Here is a 22,746-nt window from a genome sequence, read left to right as displayed (position 1 = left end):
TTTAAATACAATTAACTTCTTTTTTTTTGACGTTCAAAGTTTCCATTATGTTACCAAAATGATTAAATGATTTTTGAACAATTTTATGTTTGAGGTTAAATGCCTTTATTACCGCTTTAATTCAAATATTTTTTATGAGTTTTCACAAAAAAATATTTCAATTTAATTTTTATTAATGCGATATGAAGTAATATCTGATAGATAAAAGGCATCGGGTTAATCGTGGATGTAAAAGTAACCTACATTATGAAACCTTACAAGTACTTACGTAATAAATAGAAAATAGTAAAATTATGTAAAAACTTACGTTAAATTGATAAGAAATAGAATATAGAGCATCGGTTAATCGAGAATCGTGAGTGACATGATTGTATTTGGAGCTATTTGTTTTATTTTGCTGCAGGTGAGTAATTATATCTATACTTTAAAAGAGGAAAGATTTGTATGTAACAAATTCAAAAAGTACTGGACCGATTTTATATATTCTTTCACGATTTGAATGGTAGGTATTATCACTAGGTAGGATGTACATTATCACTGAATATATACTTATAAAATAATGTTACTCAAGGTGTAATAAAATGCCTATAAAATATCTTTGGTCGCATGTGCTGCGAAATCTATTGATAGAACAAACAAATGTTCCACAATTTTTTTTTTAAATAAATGTCTACCCGGGCGAAGCCGCGACGGGATATTGTCTTCTTTATGCATAAAATATCAATCAATCAAAATTTATTTATTCAGTTTAGATGCGACTTAAGCCATGCTTATGAATGTCAAAAACGTTTACAAAATTCCCGAAAGAGCAAAACTACGCCATCATATGGATTCTAGTAGTCCATTAAATGCTATAGTAATCAAAATGTAATAGCATATCAAATGTATACCACATACAAACTACTCACATAAAAACCAATGGCATACATTATCTTATGTATACGAAGTTTTAATCCAACTTTAAGTATATATTTTGTTTTTCAGCAAGCATTCTCGCAATGTCTACCGCCAGCTGCGACATGCAACCTACCGCCGCCACTCAGCCAATTTCTTCCTAGTATGGATTGTCCTGACCTACCTTCGTTGCTGTCTTCTACTATATCTGCATCATTGTCATCCGCTCTACCTTCCCTACTTGAAGCTACATTACCTACTGACTTTACATCTGCGTTAGAGGCTACGGGCCCGTTATTGGCTTATAATTCACATATTTATCTTCCATCTACCCCTCCTGTATGTTCCAGTCTGCCTTATAAGTCCCCTACTACCTGTTTATCGTGTAATCCTCTCGCTTCTTGTGTATCACATAATACCCCTACTCCAGCATGTATATATTGTAATTCTCCTCCTTATCAAGTCCCTTCTTGTGTAACGAGTAATTCTTGTCAAGCCGTCGTTGCACCTACCTCATATGTATTGAACACTCCTGCGTCTAATTGTGCTACACCCGCAACATACAGTGTTTATTATGGATGTTAATTAAATTGCTAAGGCGATGAGAACACAGAATGCAAAAGATCTCGTGCACAAGCCAAATGGACCTAACAAGTGAAAGACTTATCGTCCTCAAAACTATACACTGTTATAAGAGAGGCGCTGGGCAGAAACCAGTGGAAACAGATTGTCCGCCCCCATATTTCTTTGCTGGCCACGACGCTCAGGTATGAGCTACCGACCGAGAGAGAGAGATTTATCGACATAACTTCGATTTATAAAAGAATGTTTTACCTTGGGTATATACCTACTTTTATCTTAAATCACTTTCTTATACTTATTCTTAAACACACAGTTTGGGATATAAATAAAACTAAGATAGGTATAACGAAACTTTATTGTAATTGGTTACAGAATTTAATACAGAATTAAATTCGAAACGTACTCAAGAGCTAGATACAAATTGATTCTGAACATTTTTCTACAAAAACGTTTGAATCGTATTTGTCTGCACCCACAACCAATATATTTTTCCACCATTACTTAATATTTCCCTTTCTTTAATTATTTTAACATATAAATTTGTAAATACTTAATTAGAAGTTATTTTCAATATTATTACACAAAATAGTTCCTAATTTCTGACAAGTTAACATCGATGTAATTTGCAGAATTATGAGGATTAACAAAATGAGATTAAATTGTTTAATGATTTTGAAATTTTATACCACAGTTTGACGAACACACAGTGGCGAAATTATTAATCCAAATTGTAAAAATTTTAATGAATATTTCTAATAAAAAATAAGATTTTTTCCATATAAAAAAAACAATTATCATTCGATTCAAAAGTAACATGATAAATATAGCATACATCAAAAGCAGGGAAGATGCGAACATAATATATATTTTACAATAGGGTAAGGTATTAAATTATTAATTATTTGTAAATGTATGTTTATTAAACATACTTTTACAGTCTAATCTCGGTAAAATTTGTGGTGTTAATTTACGTTTTAGTAAACTTCTACCTTTTTATAAAATTAACCAGATAAGAATGTTTAGTCAATTGAAAACCAGTCTTCAATGTAAATAACATTTTTAAAACTGATCTTATTGAATAAAAATACTAAATTGAAAATATTGCATCTTCCCTTAATGTGGTTAAAAATTATATTTTTTTATTTTATTATACAGTTCTATTAATTATTATTAAAATATTTAATTATTAGTAACATTCATTAAAAATAAGACTAAGTTGGGACTAGATTTGTTTTTCAATGTAACTGTTGTATTTGAGATTCATTTAATTACAGTCTGTTTTTGGCTTTCTAAGCTAATTAGTATCAGTTTAGTAAAATATATATATATTTTACAGTATCTTTTAAAATTATTTTTAATAAAATATAATAAATATATTTTTTCCCCAAATAGTATGTAATTAAATAAAACAGTAGGAAAATGTAAACAAAAATTTTGATTTCATCACTGATTGTTATCAAACTGCAGTTATATAATTATAATTAAAAATGACATTATTTTATACATTATTTACAATAATTCAATTGCAAATAAAAATCCTAATACTAATTTGGCTGATTTATTGCACTAAATATTAAAATGGCCTTATAAATCTTTAGTATGTTTTGAGCATGTAAGTTTAAAAATAGTGGATAACTTATATGGGAAAAGTAAAAAGGTTGTACTGCATTTTATATGAAAAGAAAGTTGAGTGCTATCTGTACCACCCACCCATGTTAGAAATTAATCGATTAAATAATTTACTATGGTGATCAATACTTTTTTTATAATCAATTGTCTTTTTTACCTATTTTTGCCTACCAAAAATTTACTGGTCTCTCTTTATTGTTCTATATTGCCTGCCCGGTACAAATACTTTGTTAATGAATTAACAAAATATTTTCAATTTCCATAATCATATTTTTATTCTCTAATCTAAAACTACAGAATGTAGTCAAAATAAAGAATTTAATTTATGTAAAATTGACAGAAGCATATTTCTATGGCACAGAAATAGCTCTATCATTAAACAAATAAGATAAATAATTTTAACCTTCAGAATATATAGATTACATTCCAATTTCCAATACTGTCCTACATTTTATTACAGTGTTTTAATGTTTAAATATTAAAAGAGCTTTATAGCAAATTTTATTGGTCTCTGTTGATCTAAACACCCATTTTCTCAATAACTAATATATATTTGTATTGAAATTTCCGTAAATATGCCAATTTTTATTTACCCTAATAAAATCTTCTCTACTTATTCCACTAATGATTCAACTTAGCCAGGTGGCCATCCCATCTGACGTCCACCAAGTACATGTAAATGTAAGTGGTAGACAGATTGAGCTCCATGTCTACCATTATTAATCACCAATCTCCACCCAGCTGGAGCTCGTTCTCCACCAAGGGACTTGGCCACTATCATTAGATGACCAAGTAGCTGTTAAAAAAAAGTACTTGATTTTATGATAAGTGAAATTAAAGTATGCTTGCTTTTGGACATACATTTTAATGAACCTATTTTTTTACATGATTGTTGTAAATTTTATATTATAATTATATAGTGATATTGAAGGAATTCTCTTAAACAGTATACCATAATGTTAAGGCTAAAATCAAATAAAGATAAACTAATACAGCTTTAATATAAGAATCAGATACATGACTAAAACTAATGGAATTTCTGATAACCATATAATTAAACAGCTCACATGCATACTTTAGTAAAATTATCTTTAAGGTCTTGTGATAAGGTATAATTTTGTGAAACAATATTTTATGTCTATATACCTTGATAGATAAGATTTTATAAATTAAACAGTTTATGTCTTTGAATATGAAATTTTATAGTTGTACCTATATGTTCTAGCACATACCAGAATATCTATCATGATATAATTAGCGTTTATTCTTAATAGCAGTGTCCAGATTATTCTACAGATTAAAAAAAACGTTTATTTTCCTTTATTGTTATTAAAATCAATCAGTAATGGAACATTTACTATAACAGAAGGTATACACACACATAAAATAACCATAATTATTTATACATGCAGAGTATAAATAATTATGGTTATATAAACCATGCATACACAATCCTAGCAAGCCTTTAATGCCGAATCATTATAAAAAGCACAGGATGGTAGTCTTTTCTATTGCAATAATTTACGTCATTGGATATCTCTTAATGTATATGGTAATTGAGACCGAAAAAGGAATGTGACCCGTGACACATAAACATAACACATACATACCTCTTTATCAGAAGACTCGCAATCTTGCAATCTAGGAATTCTTTTCTTTGGTATGACTAAAAAGTGAACCGGCGCCTGAGGAGAAATATCGTTAAACGCAAGGCAATATTCATCTTCGTATATTATATCAGCTTTTATTTCTTTGGAAATTATTTTGTCAAATATAGTTGGACCCGGAGTGGCTACGCTAGAAGCTTGGGCCCGTTTTACTTCATCGCTATAAGGACGGCGGACAGCGATCGCCGCTCCTCTATTCAAATCATAAATATTAGTAGGATAACTCTTTTTCAAACGAAATTTTAGAGCTCGTTGTAGTACTTTGTTAAACATTTTTCTTATTAAAATTGAAAAACGTTTTACGCATTTCACACGCACATCCAAAAACTCCGCTTTGAACTATCAAAATAATAAATTTGACATATTACAGAGTTGTCAGTTGATAGTTAATGCTCAATCTTGACTGATTAATAGCAATTGACAAACCAAAGATTATAAATAAAACAAACAGCATGAGTCTCTGTTTACCTATAGGTTCACGTTTATAAACTTTTTACTTCAAATCGTGAAATAAATATTGAGTTTTATTTAACTTAATACTCCTTATACATTCCTTAAATTATTATAATCAATTTAGTTAGAACCTAATTCTTATTTGAAATTGTCACCTATATCAATTTTGTTCTTCTGACAAATATAAGTGTAACTAAACGATTTGGTTACCTATGTATATTTTGTGATTCGTAACATCTAAGCCAACTAACTTAAAAAAGTTTTTTTTTATTGACTACTTATGGCGTAGATAATTGATACGTAAAATTGTAATATTTTAAGTGTTACTGCCTCCAGATTGAGATATAATTGATTAAAAATTGTAATTTTTGAGCCTATGTTACGATTTTTTCACTATATTCACGCTTACTTGTATAAAAAAATAAGATAAGAACGCAGCTTCATAGTAGATCAACAATCCGCCAGAAAAATGGTGATTGGTAGTATATATGTCGTTGCATGACACATCTAGATGACGCAAATCGCAATTTGGCAAGCAGCTTAAAAACTGTGTGAAGGGATAAACTTCATAACTAAAAGTACTATTATTCCTAATAACTTACCGAGCTTTCTGTAAAATTTTTTCTTTCTTTTATACATAGATTCCTTCTGAATATCTAATTACTCTTGCAACGTATGCTATAAAGATGAATCGAGGCATTTCTTTAAACTTATTGAGTAAACGCGATAGATTAACACATTGAATGCTTAAACAATGGATACAAAGTAATAGCCGGAAACGAAACATTTTATGGCGAATTTTGTTAAAATAAATTATTTAAAAAAATAACATTTTTCGGATCCGAGTGGGCGGCACCACTAATATGAAACAGCTCCACTCGGATCAGAGAAAAGAACACTTAATGTATTAATCCCGAATGCTATCAAACTCGATTATCTTTTTACAGTCACCATTTAGCACCTTTTTATCACTGTGCTCCTTTAAAAACCGAAACTTTCTTTTTCTTCATACATATGGGATCCATCGTAGTAGTCACTTTATGGATAATATATTATAGGTGTATAAAAAGAAATACCTGCCAATTTAACCATTTAATATCATATTATTCTTAAGTTACAGTTATTACCACGACCCATCGCTTCATTTTTGTCGCTATTTTAAATTATTTGTAATTAAAATCTAAAAATAAATATAATATTTAATAAATAAAATACAGTCAAATGCATATTTAACATACACAAATTATCAAGATTGCTTAAAAGCTATATTATAAGGACGGATAAAATATTTTAGGTAGATAATTGTTAAATACTGTGTAAATTTATTGAGCAAAAAATTTAAATACATATACCTAGCCTTTTTAGTCGGAACTCATTATTGAAGAATATCCATCATGAAGAAGTGATAGCAATAGCCTCAAAGTTCCGTATACAAAATCTTTTATAAACTTGTTTTGTAGGAGAAGTCGTAGCAAGAGTATGATTGAAAATAACATTACGCCATTGTGGACGTAGTAAAGCCTGAAACAAAAATAAAATATTCTATCTTATTATCACAGACTTTGACTTTTTCTTGATAGATGTCAACAAAACTACCTACAAATTATAATATAACTATTTAGTATAGAAAAATTTAAATACAATTACAGCCTGTAGTAGTAACAATGTTTGGAATTTGCATCGTAAAACAATTTTATTAAGGATAATTACATAATATTTTCAGATATCAAGAGAATCTAGATATTTGCAATAAAGAAATTCCAACCTGTTAATATGTCGTCTAGCAACAGGAATGTTTTCATCTGATTCCTTTAGCAAATATTTTCTGGTCCCTTTTACAAAATCTTTATAGTGATTGTCCCATCTGAAACAAATGCAATGAAAGTTGAAACTTATCAAGATTCCAAGCAGAACAAAATATAATATAATACATTGATAATAAAGCATACTCTATACTCTGTGGATCTAAATTATAAATCTCTCTATCTTGTGGTGTAAGTCTTTGCCTCAATTTTTTTACATTGTCCGTGCGGAAATGCCACTCTCGAAGAGCGAAGAATGCTAATACATCGTTCATCGCTCGCATTCTCTGTTCGGCTGTTATTAAACTTATGCTGAAACAAAAAAAAATTAAGTGGTATACTTTCTCATTAATCTATCGTTTTATGATTGGTCTACAATTTCATGTTGTACTTCTATATACAAAGTGTCTTAGGACTAATTTACAAGGTTATTTAGAAAATTTAATTTATATAAGAATAAGAGAGAGATGAGAGAACCACGGCCGAATATTTTCTTACCCCATTTTTACTCCTAATATTTTAAGCATGTACTCTGCTAAATGTAATGGCATAGTCTGCAGAGTGAACTCCAGTGTCTTGTGAATGTATCTAAATGAGAAACAAATTGAAAGATATTAATTACCAAACGCCTTCTAATTTCTCATGAATCTATCTTATAAGCTTTATATGCTATTATCAAGTCGTAACAAGGAGGTATACGGAATGGTCGTCTGGAAACAAATCAATTCCAATTTAATAATGTAACTAGAGCTATAAAATTTACAAATTTTTTTAAAACGTAGTACTATTAATTAAATTCCAATATTATATAATATACTAGCGGATCCGACAGACGTTGTCCTGTCTACACGTCTTTAATTTCAAAATTTCAATTTTTAATAAGCCATTTTGATGAAAATTATTATACAAATGTTATGACAATATCTAACGATCCAGCACATGGTCACACACGATATAACACAATGATAACAAAACTTTTTTTAAATTTCGGGACAGACTAAAATTAAAATTCGAATATTATTTAAAATTTGACACTGCGATGGTAGCGCCGTCTGTCGGATCCAATGTAAAACATTCCAAAATCAATCAATCAACAACTAATAAATTGAAAATTAATTAAAAAACATTGTCCAGCGGACAAAATTGTGAATCTAAACCATTCCCAGATCCCCTTGAACACACACAAAAAATTTCGTCTAAATCGGTCCAGTCGTTTAGGAGGAGTTCAGTCACATACACACGCACACAAGAAATATATATATTAAAATTACGCCTACGCACGAACGCAGGGTGCGGTACGTTTACTATAATTTACTTGTTTTCAACTCCAGTCCCAGAGGGATACCAAAGAGCGGCGTCTAGGGGGTGTTTGGGAAGATATTTCCGTAAAGCTTCCTCGAATTCGACCCATTTAGTAGGATTTTCACATGTACTACAGTTATACACCATCACATGGGTAGGTCTGAAATATGGAAAAACATAACTGTCAGAAACATATTCTAAGTTGGTTAGCCTAGTGCAAGTCTTTATACAGGGGGATAAGTCTGGATGTATGTAGAAAGTCATCATATAAGGGAAAGCTTTGGTGGTTTTTTCATGTAGAATGGATGAATGAGAACCGGTTAACAACTAGGGAGTGGTTAAAAGTACCCATAACCAAATGAGGCATGGAGAATGTTATGAAATTTGATGAAGCGAAAGAGGTATGTCCCCCTTCGAAAAAAAGGCGTGACAACATAAAAAAATATACTCGAAGGAAACATTAAATTTGGTTTGATGATATTTTAGCTATAACTATATATGCAAAGATTTTAAGAAGTCGTTAGATAAAACTTACTTATCAACAGCTGTCTCCCAGGCTACAGCTAATAAAGTGTCTATCGCTATATCCACTGGCAATAAATCGGCTCGTTTGGTAGGATCCCGTCTGAATACATGTAAGATTCCCTTACCGGCTGCAGCAGCGACCCCACTAGGCCCGTTTAGATTTTCTACCCACCCGGGAAACGGATGGCGAAGGGACGAAACCACTGGAATAAGTGTGTAAGAGTTTCTTTAACTTTTTGTAGATATGAAGACTAATTTTAAAACGCTAAGCCAACTAAAGTCTATATTAAACAGTTTACCGAATCTACCCTTATGAACATCAATAAAAATAACTATTTTAAAATATAATTATAAAATCTAATAAAGAAACACACGTTAAAACTCTTACAGTAGAAATAGGAGGACGTATTTATATTTAATATTAACTTAAAAAGATAATTTAATTAATATATATGGTTTTTAATCCCTTCAAGTTTATTTGATCATACAAAACGTAAATTTACAAAATAAACTTAAAGTTGTTTAATTATTGTATTCTTAATAAGATAATTTCAATTGTTATTTACGTACCAATTGTTGGTCTGAATATAGCAATTGGATATTGACGTGAAGCTCGTGTTCTTATGGCTTCTTCGGCCATTGCTTTGGTGTAAGTGTATGTATTTGGTTTAGGGTGTATGTATCTGTAAAAAATATTAACAATGAAATAACAACATTTCCATTTAAATGGCTGAATTTCAATAAAGTTTGGTAAGAATTTTATCGTTTCACGTGAATGTACTTAGTTGTAGTAATTATTTTAGCATTTTAGAGTTACATACGCATTTTAGATTATTAACCTTCACAAAATGCTGTTCTTCTCGAAAAATCTTTAATACAGGCTTATTCTATCATAATAAACTAATACATACTGTAGAGTTATATCTTGTAATAGCCGAGATGGTACAGCCTCAACTAAAGCCAAGAGCCTTGGAAGTGGAGTGGTGGGAGTGTATACTCTTTCTTCTACTGTCAATTGTTCAGGATTGCTATACGCTGTCGAAACGTGGACTAAGGCCTGAGGAAAACGGTAACCAGTGAAGTGAAATCCTAAATATTTTTTATTTCATAAAATGTTGTGACACCTATTTTTCCGCCTACCTGCACTATACAACGACTTTGAACTAGAATATACAATTAAATGATAACTCTCAAACACTATCAAACATTTAATGCCACTAATACACACTTCAGTTACACACAAACAATTACCACACGCAGTCTCTCTCTAATATTGTTAAGTCAGTAAAATTTCTGATTGGAGTTTCGATTGGAAATTCATTGGTAGGTATTAGTTAAGTAAGCTGTATGGTTTTTCTTAAATAATATGTTTTTTTTTGGAAACATACAGGAATACATTACCTACTTATATTTTTGGTCAGTACATATACTTAACATAGGAATAAGAACGTAACTATATTAATGAAAATTCAATTTGAATTTCGAAAATTAAAAAAAAACAAAATTATTTATCATCATCATATCACAAATAGTAACACAGTGTACACTGTACACTTATGAATATCAAAATTGAAATATATATATTCAATGTTTCTAATTTTATATTTGCTGCCAGTTCTTAAATTAAGGGCGTATAACGGCAGAGAAGAACTGGTGATAAACTCTTCACCATTTTTTTTAAATCGCCAATTTTTTAAAATTAATAAATAAATAATATATCTTAACAAATAAATAATATTAAAATAAATTAAATGGTGTTTTACGTACCATTTTTGTATAGAAAATGTATCTACATTTTAATTTAGTCTGGCAGTCACCATGACTGTAGTTATTAAAGAAAATAAATTATTAGATTGTCTATGTGAGAAATTTTCGTTTGCCTAAATAACTAACAAACCCAGTTTATGTAACGTGTGAACTTACCTCGATATTAGGTAAATGGTCACAGATATCCATCAATCGTATAACTGATAGAACATTCTGTTCTACTGCCTTCGGTAACGCTTCATCAAATTTAAGAGTAGCTGCTGAGTGAAATACAATGGAAACCTGAAAATAAATTTTTTGTATGTTTGTTATGATTTAATTCAATTTCAAAATATATATCATTAGAATGGTAAAAAAGGATTTACGATCATAATATTAATATCGTAACTGATTTTTTTGTCAGTCAGAGTTTGTGAGGCAAATGTCTTGTAGTGTAATTTTAGCTTCTATATGCAATTCTACCTTTAAGACGAATTTTCACGTCATTATGTGTGGCAGTATATGCAAACTTTAGATTGTACCACCATAACATTTTATACCATAATCTTGCAAATAAATAATTTAAACAAAACATTACCTCTGTATATAGATATACATATTAGTATATTAAAATTTCTGTTTATTTCCATTTTCTATATTCTGTTTGTTTTTAAACATAAATAATGTAAGGACCAACCACTTTAAGAGTTCTTCGGATCGTATATATTACCAAAGACAATACATATAATATTAAAAATCTTACCTCGTGTAATTTATTTAAATATTCTGGAAGAATACCCAGGTTCGGTTGGGCTACATCACCCGGTATTATATTTAACTTATCAAGTTGTGTTGGATTTTTCTGACGAAGTACGTCGAATGCCTAAATAAATAATGTTGTTATAATTTCGTAATGTCACTCGAGGTAGGCTAGTTAGCCTATCTACGAAGGAAGTAGTTGTTTATTTGAATAGATATCTAGAAAGTCCAGTATTCGATACAGTATAGATATTTTGTTAACAAAACTTATTTGTGTTTTATTCAGAAAACGCTCATTGTAGGCTGACAATGGCACACAAAAACATAAGCACATTTATACGTACACTGTTAAAGTTGCTAGGTATCTTTGTTCACAACGTGCATACACTAAGGGTCTGTTTCACAATGTATGGATAAAGTACCATACCAATAGCTATGCAACACATAAATTATTCGGAAGATAAAAGTTGCGAATAAGAAACTTCACTTTTCATGACGAATAGCGCTATCTGACAGTCGTGAAACGCAACAATATTGTTTATCCTACCAATAAATAGTAAATAGCTTATTTGGGACTTATCCGGACATTGTGTAACAGGCCCTAAATGTATCATCCATGTATAACTTTATGAACAGGAAAATTGATTTCGAAGAACAAATGTACTTAATTTTCCGCGATCATAAAATATAATTTAAATTGCGAATTGTACAAACAACAATGAAAATAGGTTATTTGTCCTTCGACGTGGATACTTAACCCTGTCAATCAGATTGTACGCTTGTTTCAATTTGTAAGGATAATCACGTCTAATACTAATACGCGCTTTCGAGGCTTTTCAGAGTCGAAATTTAGGGTATGCACTAGCGTATTTATCTGTAGGCTAGGAGTACGGATCATCATCATTATCAGGAGGCCGGAGCCGGCATATTAGAGGGCCGATTTTAATTCGCTGACTCATATAAACCAAAAAGATTTTGCAGAAGACTGCAACAAATTTTGCCGATGACTTTCCCCCCTAACTTGCTATTGTACAATCGGTATAGCAAACTTCAATAGTCTAGAGTAAATAGCTAGTTCGCTGGCTATAGGCCTTGGTATTTGGGGACTATCTGACAGGTGCCTATTAAAACTTAACATGGTAACAAAGCAATGGCAATGTAATGCAAAGTTACTGCCAGTATGCACGCAAAAAGATTTGGGTGTTACTATCAGTTTTGACCGGGAAAGTCAGAAAAAGTAGAGAAAAACATTCAAATGCCTTTCACCAAGAACTCTTCAACATATATAAATGTTACATTAGACTACTATTAGGGTATGCCTACAGCATTCGGGATCCTTATTTCATAAGGGATATTAGTAGCTTGAAAGTGTTCAAAGAAAAGCCACAAAAATGGTCGGGGCACTCAGGAACAAATCAAATGAGCGTCTTGCTCATTTGATTTGTTCCTGAGTGCCCGTTTTAGGCGATTAGGAGGATTTGGATCTCATTAAAACCTATAAAATCCTCACTGCCCACTAAAATGATCCATGAATTGAGAAGCTGTTTATTAACCGAGTAGTGGCTGCCTGGAATAGACTACGACAAAGTGTAGTTAGTGCACTCTCTTTGAAATCTATCAAAAATAGGTTAGAACGTTTCTCCCAATCCCCAAATACTATTGTCTTTATATACATGATAATAATAATAATTCCTTAATAATCTTCTTCTCAAACACAATGACATCTTCTTCAGTAAATTCTTTATATATAAATAAATTGTTGTTTTAAATCCTAAATAAACATGCATCGGCATTTTCATTTTACTAAATAATATTTTTATTACTAAAAATAAACTATTCATAATGATTGGAATTTACGAAATAGTTCATTTAATTAACAAGAAAATATCATATTAAATTGTTTTTACAGGAAATGCACATAATTATTACAATTGTATGTACACGTGATAATCGAACTAATCGATAAATCTCGAACGCATAAATAACTGCTTACATTTTAGTCAATTATTTAAAACTTTACTTTGTAAACAAACGTCGAGATCCGGGTATTATTACGCAAATTATATTGTTAGAATTATAATAGTATATCTCATATTGTTATATAACAAAACTTAATTACAAGACAAATAGTTTCTTTCCTGTATAAAAAGTTATACATTTTTGAAAAAAAAGCATTACAAAATAAGTTTAACAATAATATTTTAATGTCTAAATTTATTACAGTTGTATTTTATTGCAATCCTTCATTAAACGTATAATATGACATGCTCCGCAAACGGGTTTTCTAAATACAAGTTAAAATAATATCAATACCTGTGATTGTTTTAACTGCAGCAGTCGCTTTTCCGGTAACACACCTTTCTTTTGCCGCATCAAAAGGTGTAATGTCCCAATGTCTGGACATGTTGATAGGAGACGCTCTATCAGTACCTGGAAATTGGAATCGTCTCACGATTTTTCATACATTTTTCGACCCATGAAAATGCCAAAAAACGGGGTCTACAAACTGTTTTACTTAAACAGTCTTTCGACCCTGTCACTGTACAATTATAAAACATATACGTACATAGTGCGATATTTTTAACGAATGTTTTATCTATATGTAGTTTGTATTTATCATCTTGTAACATCGCTGTTGGTCAACATCGATGGTATAGTGGATTAAACATGAGCCTCATCTCTGAGGTTTTAGGGTTCAACCCCGGGTGCACCAATGGAATTCTCATATAGATGAGCACAACACTCAAAAAATGCCAGGAGGAAACCGGCATGACTAAGACCCAATAAAAAATAGACTGCGCGAGTCAGGCACAGAAGGCAGATCATCTACTTGGCTATTAAAAATATATTTTCATGAAACAGATACAGAAATCTAAAAGAGACCAAAGGTTGTACCGCCATTAATTTAATTTTTACTAGCGTAAACCCTATTTATTTCCAACAGTATTGTGTCCGCCGTCCATAAGAAAAAAGCAAAGCAAAATTTTTGGGCGCGTCTTCTCGTTTATTTGAGAGTAGCCAATATATGTAGATTTTAAATCATTTAATAATTTTTATTTGCGCTTATAAATGAGTAAATAATAATTTGATTTTGATTAACATCAGATTATTAACCATCACATGTAGTTCAGTGCCAAAACATCAGCTGTTCTGATATGTCAGTCCAGATAGGAGAGACAGAATTATAAATAGAGAAACAAACAACATATATGAATGTTTCTTATATATTTCCTAAACCGTTGAGCAGATAACGATCAAAATTTTGGTAGAGATGTTCAAGTTATGACAGCTATTTAAATAAAATGTACGTTGACGTACTCTTGAGGTTTTTACAGTGTATTTTGAAGGATCATTTCAATGTACAGAATAAATAAACCGTTTTTTACTAAATCACTCAGCCCACATCGAAGCTCCATCTTTGTTTCATATGAAGATCTTTACCTTTCCCATGAAGCCAGTGGCTCCGGTAATAAAGATATTTCTTCCAGCGTAGAATTGTGGTATTAAAGCCCCGTGAGGGGATCGCGGTCGGGCCACCATCTTGGATTATCTGAAACAGAAAAATGGTAACAATGTTTAACATTAACAAAAAATACTAATAATCAGACGCAAAAATACGTTCATCAATCAAAGTTCGGTGCTAGCTATCACCAATAATAGTTTGTTCGTGCAAACCAACTGCAAGGTACTTGTAATCCCAGATAATAATTTCTTCCTGTGCCAAACCAATTTTTTTTTATTTTCAGTAATCAAACGCAAGACCTCTATACTTCTTCGTGATATGTACATTAAATACACAACGATCCACATTTGTAACTTATTCGATCACCTTCGCCTAACCACCAAACAAATATTGCATAATACACGCGTTGTCTTCTTAAAGTATACTTAAAAGGGTCATATTCATGGTCATATTTGTATTATGACACATTGTCAATATTTTATACACTTAAGTATTCGTCTTTAATTAAATTTTGCAATATTGACTTCGCTACTATGTCTATAGGATATAGTTTACGCCTTGTGTTCTGTGAATACACAGTAGTTTCGTAATAAAATTATGAATGAAACTAGCTATGTATTTGCATTGACAAAATAAAAATACATAGACAAATAAATGATATAATTTAATGTATTTTTTTAAATTAGGAACGAAGAAAATGAATGAAACTAACATGAATTAGAAATAACTTTGGCTGAAAAACATCCTAATTTAACATGACAATGCAATTTACAGTTCTAATTACGAAACTAAATACTGAAAATTAAATAATTATATATTAAATTAAAATAATTCTTTAAGAATAGGGTAACCTACTAATAACCAAATATAGTTTATATCGCTAAAATATAAACTGCGAAATTAACCTCTCATTAAGAGAAAGGGGCCAAAAATTCTTTCAAAGTTTAACAGGTCAAAACCGTCGAAAATTGTCCTTCATTGGTTTTTTATTAAATCAGCAAGGTCGAAGGTTGAACTGAATTTCTTAATAAACACGTTATTTCAACACCGTGCATGGAGTGCAATGTAAATGCAATAATGTTAATAGTACGGTATCTTTAAGCACATACATTTCTTCTAGAAAAAAAACAAAAGTGTGTTAGACACAGTTAGAAATACAGTTTTCTACACTTACTTACATATGCTTTATAAAAAAAAGAAACTAAATAACGCTTGCTTAGCTAAAACGAGAACGCACTGGAGTAGCAAAAACTAATCAAAACAATATAAGTAATAGCGTAATTAAAACATAATCGTTGCATTAAAAGATACATCAGTTTTATCTCCTATCCTATTAAACTTTTAAAATAATTCGTGTTAATTATTTTATACAACACGGAATTTACATTTAAAGTAAAATGTAATCATCGTTGTACGTTCATTGCGATACAAAGCCAATGATGATAGTACCTTTATGACCAGCGGATTCGAATCTCTTATTCTAGAATGCTTCATTAAAAAAAACTTTAAAAACGAAAACGCACTCCAGTAGCAAAATCGAACAAAAACACATGAAAAACTGTAATTAAAACATAATTATTGCATTAAGAGATACATCGATAAGGTATATATTTTATATCATATATTAAACTTACTTTAACAGCTCGTAATTTACATTTAAAATTTAATGTAATAACTGTTGGGGAATCAATCGGTTAGTACCTAAATAAACACAACAGAAGGTTGTCTTGAGTAAAGAAATAGCAATGGTTTTGCACTTAACTTAGCATACAATAAGCACTAAACTGAAGTGAACACTTGTTTTATTTGCTGTTCTAACAATTTACAATAACAATTTTATGGTATTGACTACTAGATTTAGCCTCTACGCGGAATCATTAGCACAAATCCGTTGTAGTATTTTCTATCAGAGTCCCTTGGTGGTTACTTAAAGTAGTGATCTCGACGAATATGAACCGGTGGATCGGGTGGAACAATAACCCAACATTGAGTTAGGAACGCAATCGCTGTTGGAAGTTACAAAGTGTAGTCCCTGGGAAGTGGGTGGCGTCTTGGGGATTTAGTGAATATGCACAATAGCGAGTCCCACATAATCCCGCACCAAGCATTCTTGCCGCAGACGGGTATGCGCAATACATTTCCCCAAATTAAAAGGAAATGGGTTATGGCCACATACAATAACGGTCGTTCTGTGAGTCGATTATAATTTCAGTACAACTACATTAGTTCTGTTCGCGAATTTATTTTGCTTAGAACTATTTATTTATATTATAGAATATTTTATTTATTTATGTAATAACCAAATACTTAACGATCTTTTAAAAGTATTTTTTTTGTCGTAACATACTAAAGCGTTAAAGTGGAAATGGGTTGGTCACATTGCTCGCATTTGCAATGGCATTTGCGTCAAGATGACTCGGAATGGGCAGTGGGAAGAAAAAAAACTACGTCCACTAAAAACTCGGAAAGATGGAATAAAAGGGATTTTCAAAGAAAAAATATGTGAAAAAATGACATGAACTTAGTGTATTTTAGTGTTGAGTAGTACTCGAATAAAGACAGTTTATATGTTATTTATTTCATTATGAGCCATCCTCACTGCGTATATCAGGTCATAGTTTTATGATATAGCTAGTTAAAACTAATCATATTTTAAATCTTAATATATATATTTCTTGTGTGCGTGTGTATGTGACTGAACTCCTCCTAAACGACTGGACCAATTTAGACGAAATTTTTTGTGTGTGTTCAAGGGGATCTGGGAATGGTTTAGATTCACAATTTTGTCCGCTGGACAATGTTTTTTTAATTAATTTTCAATTGATTAGTTGTTGTTGATTTTGGAATGTTTTACATTGGATCCGACAGACGGCGCTACCATCGCAGTGTCAAATTTTAAATAATATTCGAATTTTAATTTTAGTCTGTCCCGAAATTTAAAAAAAGTTTTGTTATCATTGTGTTATATCGTGTGTGACCATGTGCTGGATCGTTAGATATTGTCATAACATTTGAATAATAATTTTCATCAAAATGGCTTATTAAAAATTGAAATTTTGAAATTAAAGGCGTGTAGACAGGACAACGTCTGTCGGATCCGCTAGTGTATATATATATGTAATGTTTAGTATTCCACTGCTCTGAATACGGACAAAAATCATATTCAGTTATAACGGAACTTTGGGTACACGATGATGAGTCTTTTACTTGATCGGCCTAATTGGCGAACGGTCACATGATCTTCTGCCTTCTGTGTTACCAACCACAATCAGTTTCTCCGAGTTCGCACCTCCTTTGCGCATTGTATGACCGAAATAGGACATTATTCGTTGTCGGCATAAGATAGACATGCGAGTCCAATAAATATATATATACTTAGGAACACAATATATATACTGTCCCCGGAGACATTTAACCTACAAACCCGTGAAAGGTAAAGGTAATTAATAAACACATTATTAATTCACGTACCGTTCGAACAAGGTTGCTTAACACATTTGTATGCAGTTGCACACCGATATTATGACATTGTAATTTGTATTATTGAACGAAGCCTTATTTGATATTATTAATGGCAATAACATTTGTTTTTTCAATAGGTAAGAGGTTACTCGGGTAATTTGTTCGAAGATAGTAAACCAATTATGAAAATTATTTTTATTAACACTTTGTAATCTTGCAGAAACATTATACAATTTACATAAATAAATGAAAAGCAACTGTGACAATCTTTTCCAGACAACCACTGAAATTCTGTTTTGTAGCCTAGAATTATATTGTTTGTATTGTTTTAGTCAAAATAAACGCTAGTTTGAATGCATTGTAGAAAATCACATCAGAACAGCTGAGTGAATTATAAAAATATATCACGTACTCTTGCAACATTATATCCTCAGAAAAAGGTCCAAGATCTATCCATCTTACCATGCCAGACTTGGCGTTACAAGGGACGACGAGGAACAGATGTTTTGCAGATGAAACAGTTGGTTGGAAATTATGAGAGACCTACGCTAAGAGCATACGAAGACTACTTATAATAAAAGAAATATTAAGAGTGTTAAAAATTAAAATAGGTTCCACATGGAAAATGTTCTTTTTAATTTATTTACATAATAAGAAGCAGATAATTTCAAAAACAACAAATAGCAATGTTTATGGTGAGTGTAATAAATATTTGGCCCTACAGATTTGGTCATGTGTTATGTAAACTAAAATTGGCTTATCCTTTGGTTATACGACCGTGACCTCTGTTGGAAAAACACATATAACTGTTGACACAGACAACAAATGTTGCCCTTAGATGATTATTTAGTGGTCACAATTAGCAAAACTATAAACTGAGCGTTAGAATACTCATTTGTATGTAATTAGAATCAATTATTGGGGGAAAATAATTTGTTTAGCACCATTTTCATTATACGGAAGTGTTTGTAACACTTTTTATATCCGTATAAACGATGGTAGTGTAATAAGTAATTCATAGGTACATGACATGACGCCAAATGAGAATGGTTCGGACCATGACCTAACATCAACTGATTTTCCGTGAATAATTACGAAAGGCATTGAAATAAAGGAATAAGTCTTAAAAGAAAAGACTTTGAAAAGTCTTCTTCAAAGTCTGTGTGGTCATGTTAACTATGGGTTCAATTATTTTACAAGCGATGCCTTGCGGTTTCACCTGCGTTTATTATCGTAGCGTGATTTTATAAAGCTTATTTAAATGAAGATCGCGTACAGTGTTCGGTCCAACTAATACTTTTTTTTTGTTTTAGTGAATTTAATTTATGTAACTAAACATAACAAACAAATATAAAGCGTTTACAATTATCGTGACCTACATAGTAATAACAAAAATTATTAAAGAGAAAATTTAATAAAAATGAAAAAGTTTTGTCTCTGTGGCAGTGTACCTTACTTGTATAGCGATACTTGCAAATTATATAAAGTTTGCAATCAAAGTCTTGTCCTGATTATAGAAAAAGATTCAACTGGATACAATTTGGTGCATTTGCTTCCTTCTCTAAAAAATCTAAAATTTACGTTAACCTTCCAGTTAACGTAAATTTTAGATTTACGTTAACCTTCTAGTTAACGTAAATTTTAGATTTACGCTTCGATGAAAAGCTTTTTATGAAATTGGGGTTTTTGAATTATAAGTTTATTCTAACTCCATAAAATCGTGCAATAAAGCAAACTCACAATTGAGCAACAGTACCTTTACCACAACTTTACGATAATTTGACAGGTCGAACATTGAACATTGGTGCATTGAACACTTCACTTTTTTCGTGCTTGCATACCAAATACTACCTACATACAACTAAAGAAGTTATTGGGAATAGTGTATTTTTCTCCCATACAACATTTGCAACAAACATAAGATTACAGAGAGATGATGAGGTATTGGGAGACTGGATTCGAAACCAGTTAAGAACCTGTGATGTGGATAACCAGGCTTCCGTTCCACAGCAATCTTATATTAAGAGGTTACAAAAAGTACATACAGTCATATATGGGTAGGCAAACAATTTTACCGCTTTATATAATTATACAATAGGTAAGTGTATGCAAGCCAGTGTATTCGCGTATAACAGATGCAATTGTTTGTTAAACGTGTGTTAAAAGTAAATTAAAATTTAAAAAGTAAATTACTATGTAATGATTTTATCTAGACCTAAAAATTAGATTGTAAGATTCTGAACGACTGTTTGAGTTGTCGATGAAGTCTGTTATTTATTGTAAAAAAAACAGACTTCATCGACAACTCATAAAATACCTAAGGTTCAGTTACCGGCAGACAATTAAAAAAAATAAAAACTTATATGTAATTTATTAACTTATAATACAACCTAAGTATTACAATACAGCAAGGAAATGCTGCCAGTGTTAATGGTAGTACCTACACTGCCACAGGGACCAAACGTTTTAAACTGATTTTAATTTATCAATTATTAATTATTATTTATACTATATAGGTTAGGAATATTGTAGGTACTGTTGTATTTGCTTGAAAGGAATAAAAAAATCAATAACAATATAATTTTGTTTGTATTATATAAAATGCTAATAATTTCTAAATAAATGAATGTGTTACACTAATGACCAGGTATTGCGATTAGCGGGAAATATTAAGTTCTATTCTCAGTATAATAAAAAAATAATATTTATTTAATATTAGAAACTCACCAAGTATTTATTTCTTATGCATGAAATCACTACACTAGTATCGCATACAATAAATTTTCAGAGATCAAGAGACGAGTGGTAACAATCTGAAACCGCGAGAGAATGACGAAAGACGGCTCAGGCGCAACTTGGAATCTGCGCTTATCCTAGGTATTTTTAACCGACTCAAAATGGGGTGTTAATGTTGTTGAATGTTTTCGCGAGTCTTTTGGTCAAGGGCATTATTCGTTGATCTCGTATGATGAAAGGTTTAATTTTAGCAAATATTAAGGTTTTTAGTAGGGTTATAGTTTTAGTACCTAGGTTAGGTAGGTAAATTATTTCTTTCGGTATAAGAAATCTCTTTATTTCTTTCTAATACTTATATTTTAGACTAATTTCGGTAATAAATTCATATTTACTTATTCATTTATTGCGTAATCCTACAGCTACCAAAAAATATATTTTATAACAAAAAATTACACTAAAGCTACAGATATGGATACATAATATTTAAATATAAAAACATTTACAAAAGCCAACAAACAATAAAAATTATTCAGTACTTGTAATTAAGTGGTACCTAAATTGGCTGTGATGTGTGATGGTGTTAAAGCGAGGGAAAGTACGAGAAGGTGTGTATATGGGGTATGCTCATGATGCAGGTGCTTTTGCGCTATGCATATTCTTAATACTCCTTTTAACCATATTCGATGATAGCTTAAAGAAGGCTTAAATATTGGTCGTTGTACACTCGGGCTGCGCGATACATAACTGAGTTTTTTGCGTAGTTAGTTAGTTAGTTTTTTTTGATGTTAGGAACTTAAAACAAAGCACGACTACAAGTCTAGTAGGATCAAGGAACGGCAATTTTTCTAGACGGGAGCTGAAATTAATTTTATTTGAAATGATGTCATGCAGTAGCAATAAATCGTATTGATTTCGTCGAGAGTGTAAAGTATCAATTTTAAAATGCTGACACACGTCTTTATATAAAATATACAATACAAAAATAAAATAAAATACGTTTATTATGGAACATAAGATATACAGGTCTCACTTATTCCACGTCATTAAATTTGAACCTGTTGGCATCCCTACTCATCGGCAAAGGAGACAGAGGGTGTAGGCCGAGAAAAAAACCGGCGTAAAAAACTTTCGGTAGTCTTTTAAAAAAACAAATCATCAAACAACACATATTTTAAAACAAATATAGCAAATTAATTAGATTATAGATCTTATACGACATTATATAAAGTATTTTTGGATCTTTTCAATTTTATCTTTGGGTACTTTGTAACTAGATAATGAACAACCATTTTCGAGGATACTACTTACATACAATGTGTAGTATTGCACTTTCATACAGTCGACCTCATGAAGATGTTCACTGACACGTCTTACAAAGCCAAGCTGCTTAAAGGCTTTGTCAATTACTGTGTCAATATGGTTATACATAATTTTATAGTCTAGCCTTATACCTAAGTCACGAACACGATCTACTAACAGATTTGATATTATTGTTATAACTGAAGTTAATTTATTGAATGTTTTCGCGAGTCTTTTGGTCAAGGGCATTATTCGTTGATCTCGTATGATGAAAGGTTTAATTTTAGCAAATATTAAGGTTTTTAGTAGGAAAACGGTTATAGTTTTTTTATGATTTTGTCCCATTCGGTGTCGAGACCCTTGGTCCGTGGGGTTCTAGCGCATTAAAGCTTTTTAGGGAATTATCAAAAAGGTTAGTCGACATCAC

General features: G+C 31.0%; 2 protein-coding genes and 1 long non-coding RNA gene across 3 annotated transcripts; 1 reads left to right on the top strand and 2 right to left on the bottom strand.

The window, feature by feature from the left end:
* The first annotated feature begins 307 nt into the window (after positions 1-307).
* LOC123689809 lies at positions 308-1,908 on the top strand. Its single transcript, XR_006750694.1, has 2 exons — positions 308-403; positions 985-1,908. It is a non-coding gene; the product is annotated as an uncharacterized LOC123689809 (long non-coding RNA).
* On the bottom strand, positions 1,816-5,133 carry LOC111000716 (adenosine 5'-monophosphoramidase HINT1). The gene is made up of 2 exons (XM_022270265.2): positions 4,716-5,133; positions 1,816-3,901 (listed from the first exon to the last, which is right to left on the bottom strand). Exons 1-2 carry the CDS (start codon positions 5,043-5,045, stop codon positions 3,740-3,742), a joined length of 492 nt encoding a protein of 163 aa, XP_022125957.2. The 5' UTR covers positions 5,046-5,133; the 3' UTR covers positions 1,816-3,739.
* A 1,169-nt stretch (positions 5,134-6,302) lies between these two features.
* Positions 6,303-21,123, bottom strand: LOC111000707 (putative fatty acyl-CoA reductase CG5065). The gene is made up of 13 exons (XM_022270254.2): positions 21,012-21,123; positions 14,801-14,909; positions 13,673-13,789; positions 11,364-11,483; positions 10,778-10,903; positions 9,766-9,911; positions 9,425-9,537; positions 8,865-9,057; positions 8,343-8,489; positions 7,526-7,615; positions 7,175-7,339; positions 6,991-7,089; positions 6,303-6,746 (listed from the first exon to the last, which is right to left on the bottom strand). The coding sequence occupies exons 2-13, from the start codon at positions 14,897-14,899 to the stop codon at positions 6,587-6,589; spliced, it is 1,575 nt and encodes a 524-aa protein (XP_022125946.2). The 5' UTR covers positions 14,900-14,909; positions 21,012-21,123; the 3' UTR covers positions 6,303-6,586.
* Positions 21,124-22,746: the final 1,623 nt, after the last annotated feature.

The sequence above is a fragment of the Pieris rapae genome, chromosome 15 (assembly GCF_905147795.1).
Source record: "Pieris rapae chromosome 15, ilPieRapa1.1, whole genome shotgun sequence".
NCBI lineage: Eukaryota > Metazoa > Arthropoda > Insecta > Lepidoptera > Pieridae > Pieris > Pieris rapae.
This window is presented reverse-complemented; position numbering and strand designations above follow the sequence as displayed.

Bases quoted from the DNA above. Each gene is read 5' to 3' on its own strand.
- LOC111000707 (XM_022270254.2), bottom strand. From the start codon at position 14,899: ATGGTGGCCCGACCGCGATCCCCTCACGGGGCTTTAATACCACAATTC. The intron at 8,490-8,864 runs GTAAGTTTTATC...TCCATATTTCAG, and splicing joins TGGGAGACAGCTGTTGATAA to ACCTACCCATGTGATGGTGT. The intron at 7,090-7,174 runs GTATGCTTTATT...CATTTGTTTCAG, and splicing joins TTAGATCCACAGAGTATAGA to ATGGGACAATCACTATAAAG.
- LOC111000716 (XM_022270265.2), bottom strand. From the start codon at position 5,045: ATGTTTAACAAAGTACTACAACGAGCTCTAAAATTTCGTTTGAAAAAG. The intron at 3,902-4,715 runs GTATGTATGTGT...TTTTTTTAACAG, and splicing joins GCGAGTCTTCTGATAAAGAG to CTACTTGGTCATCTAATGAT.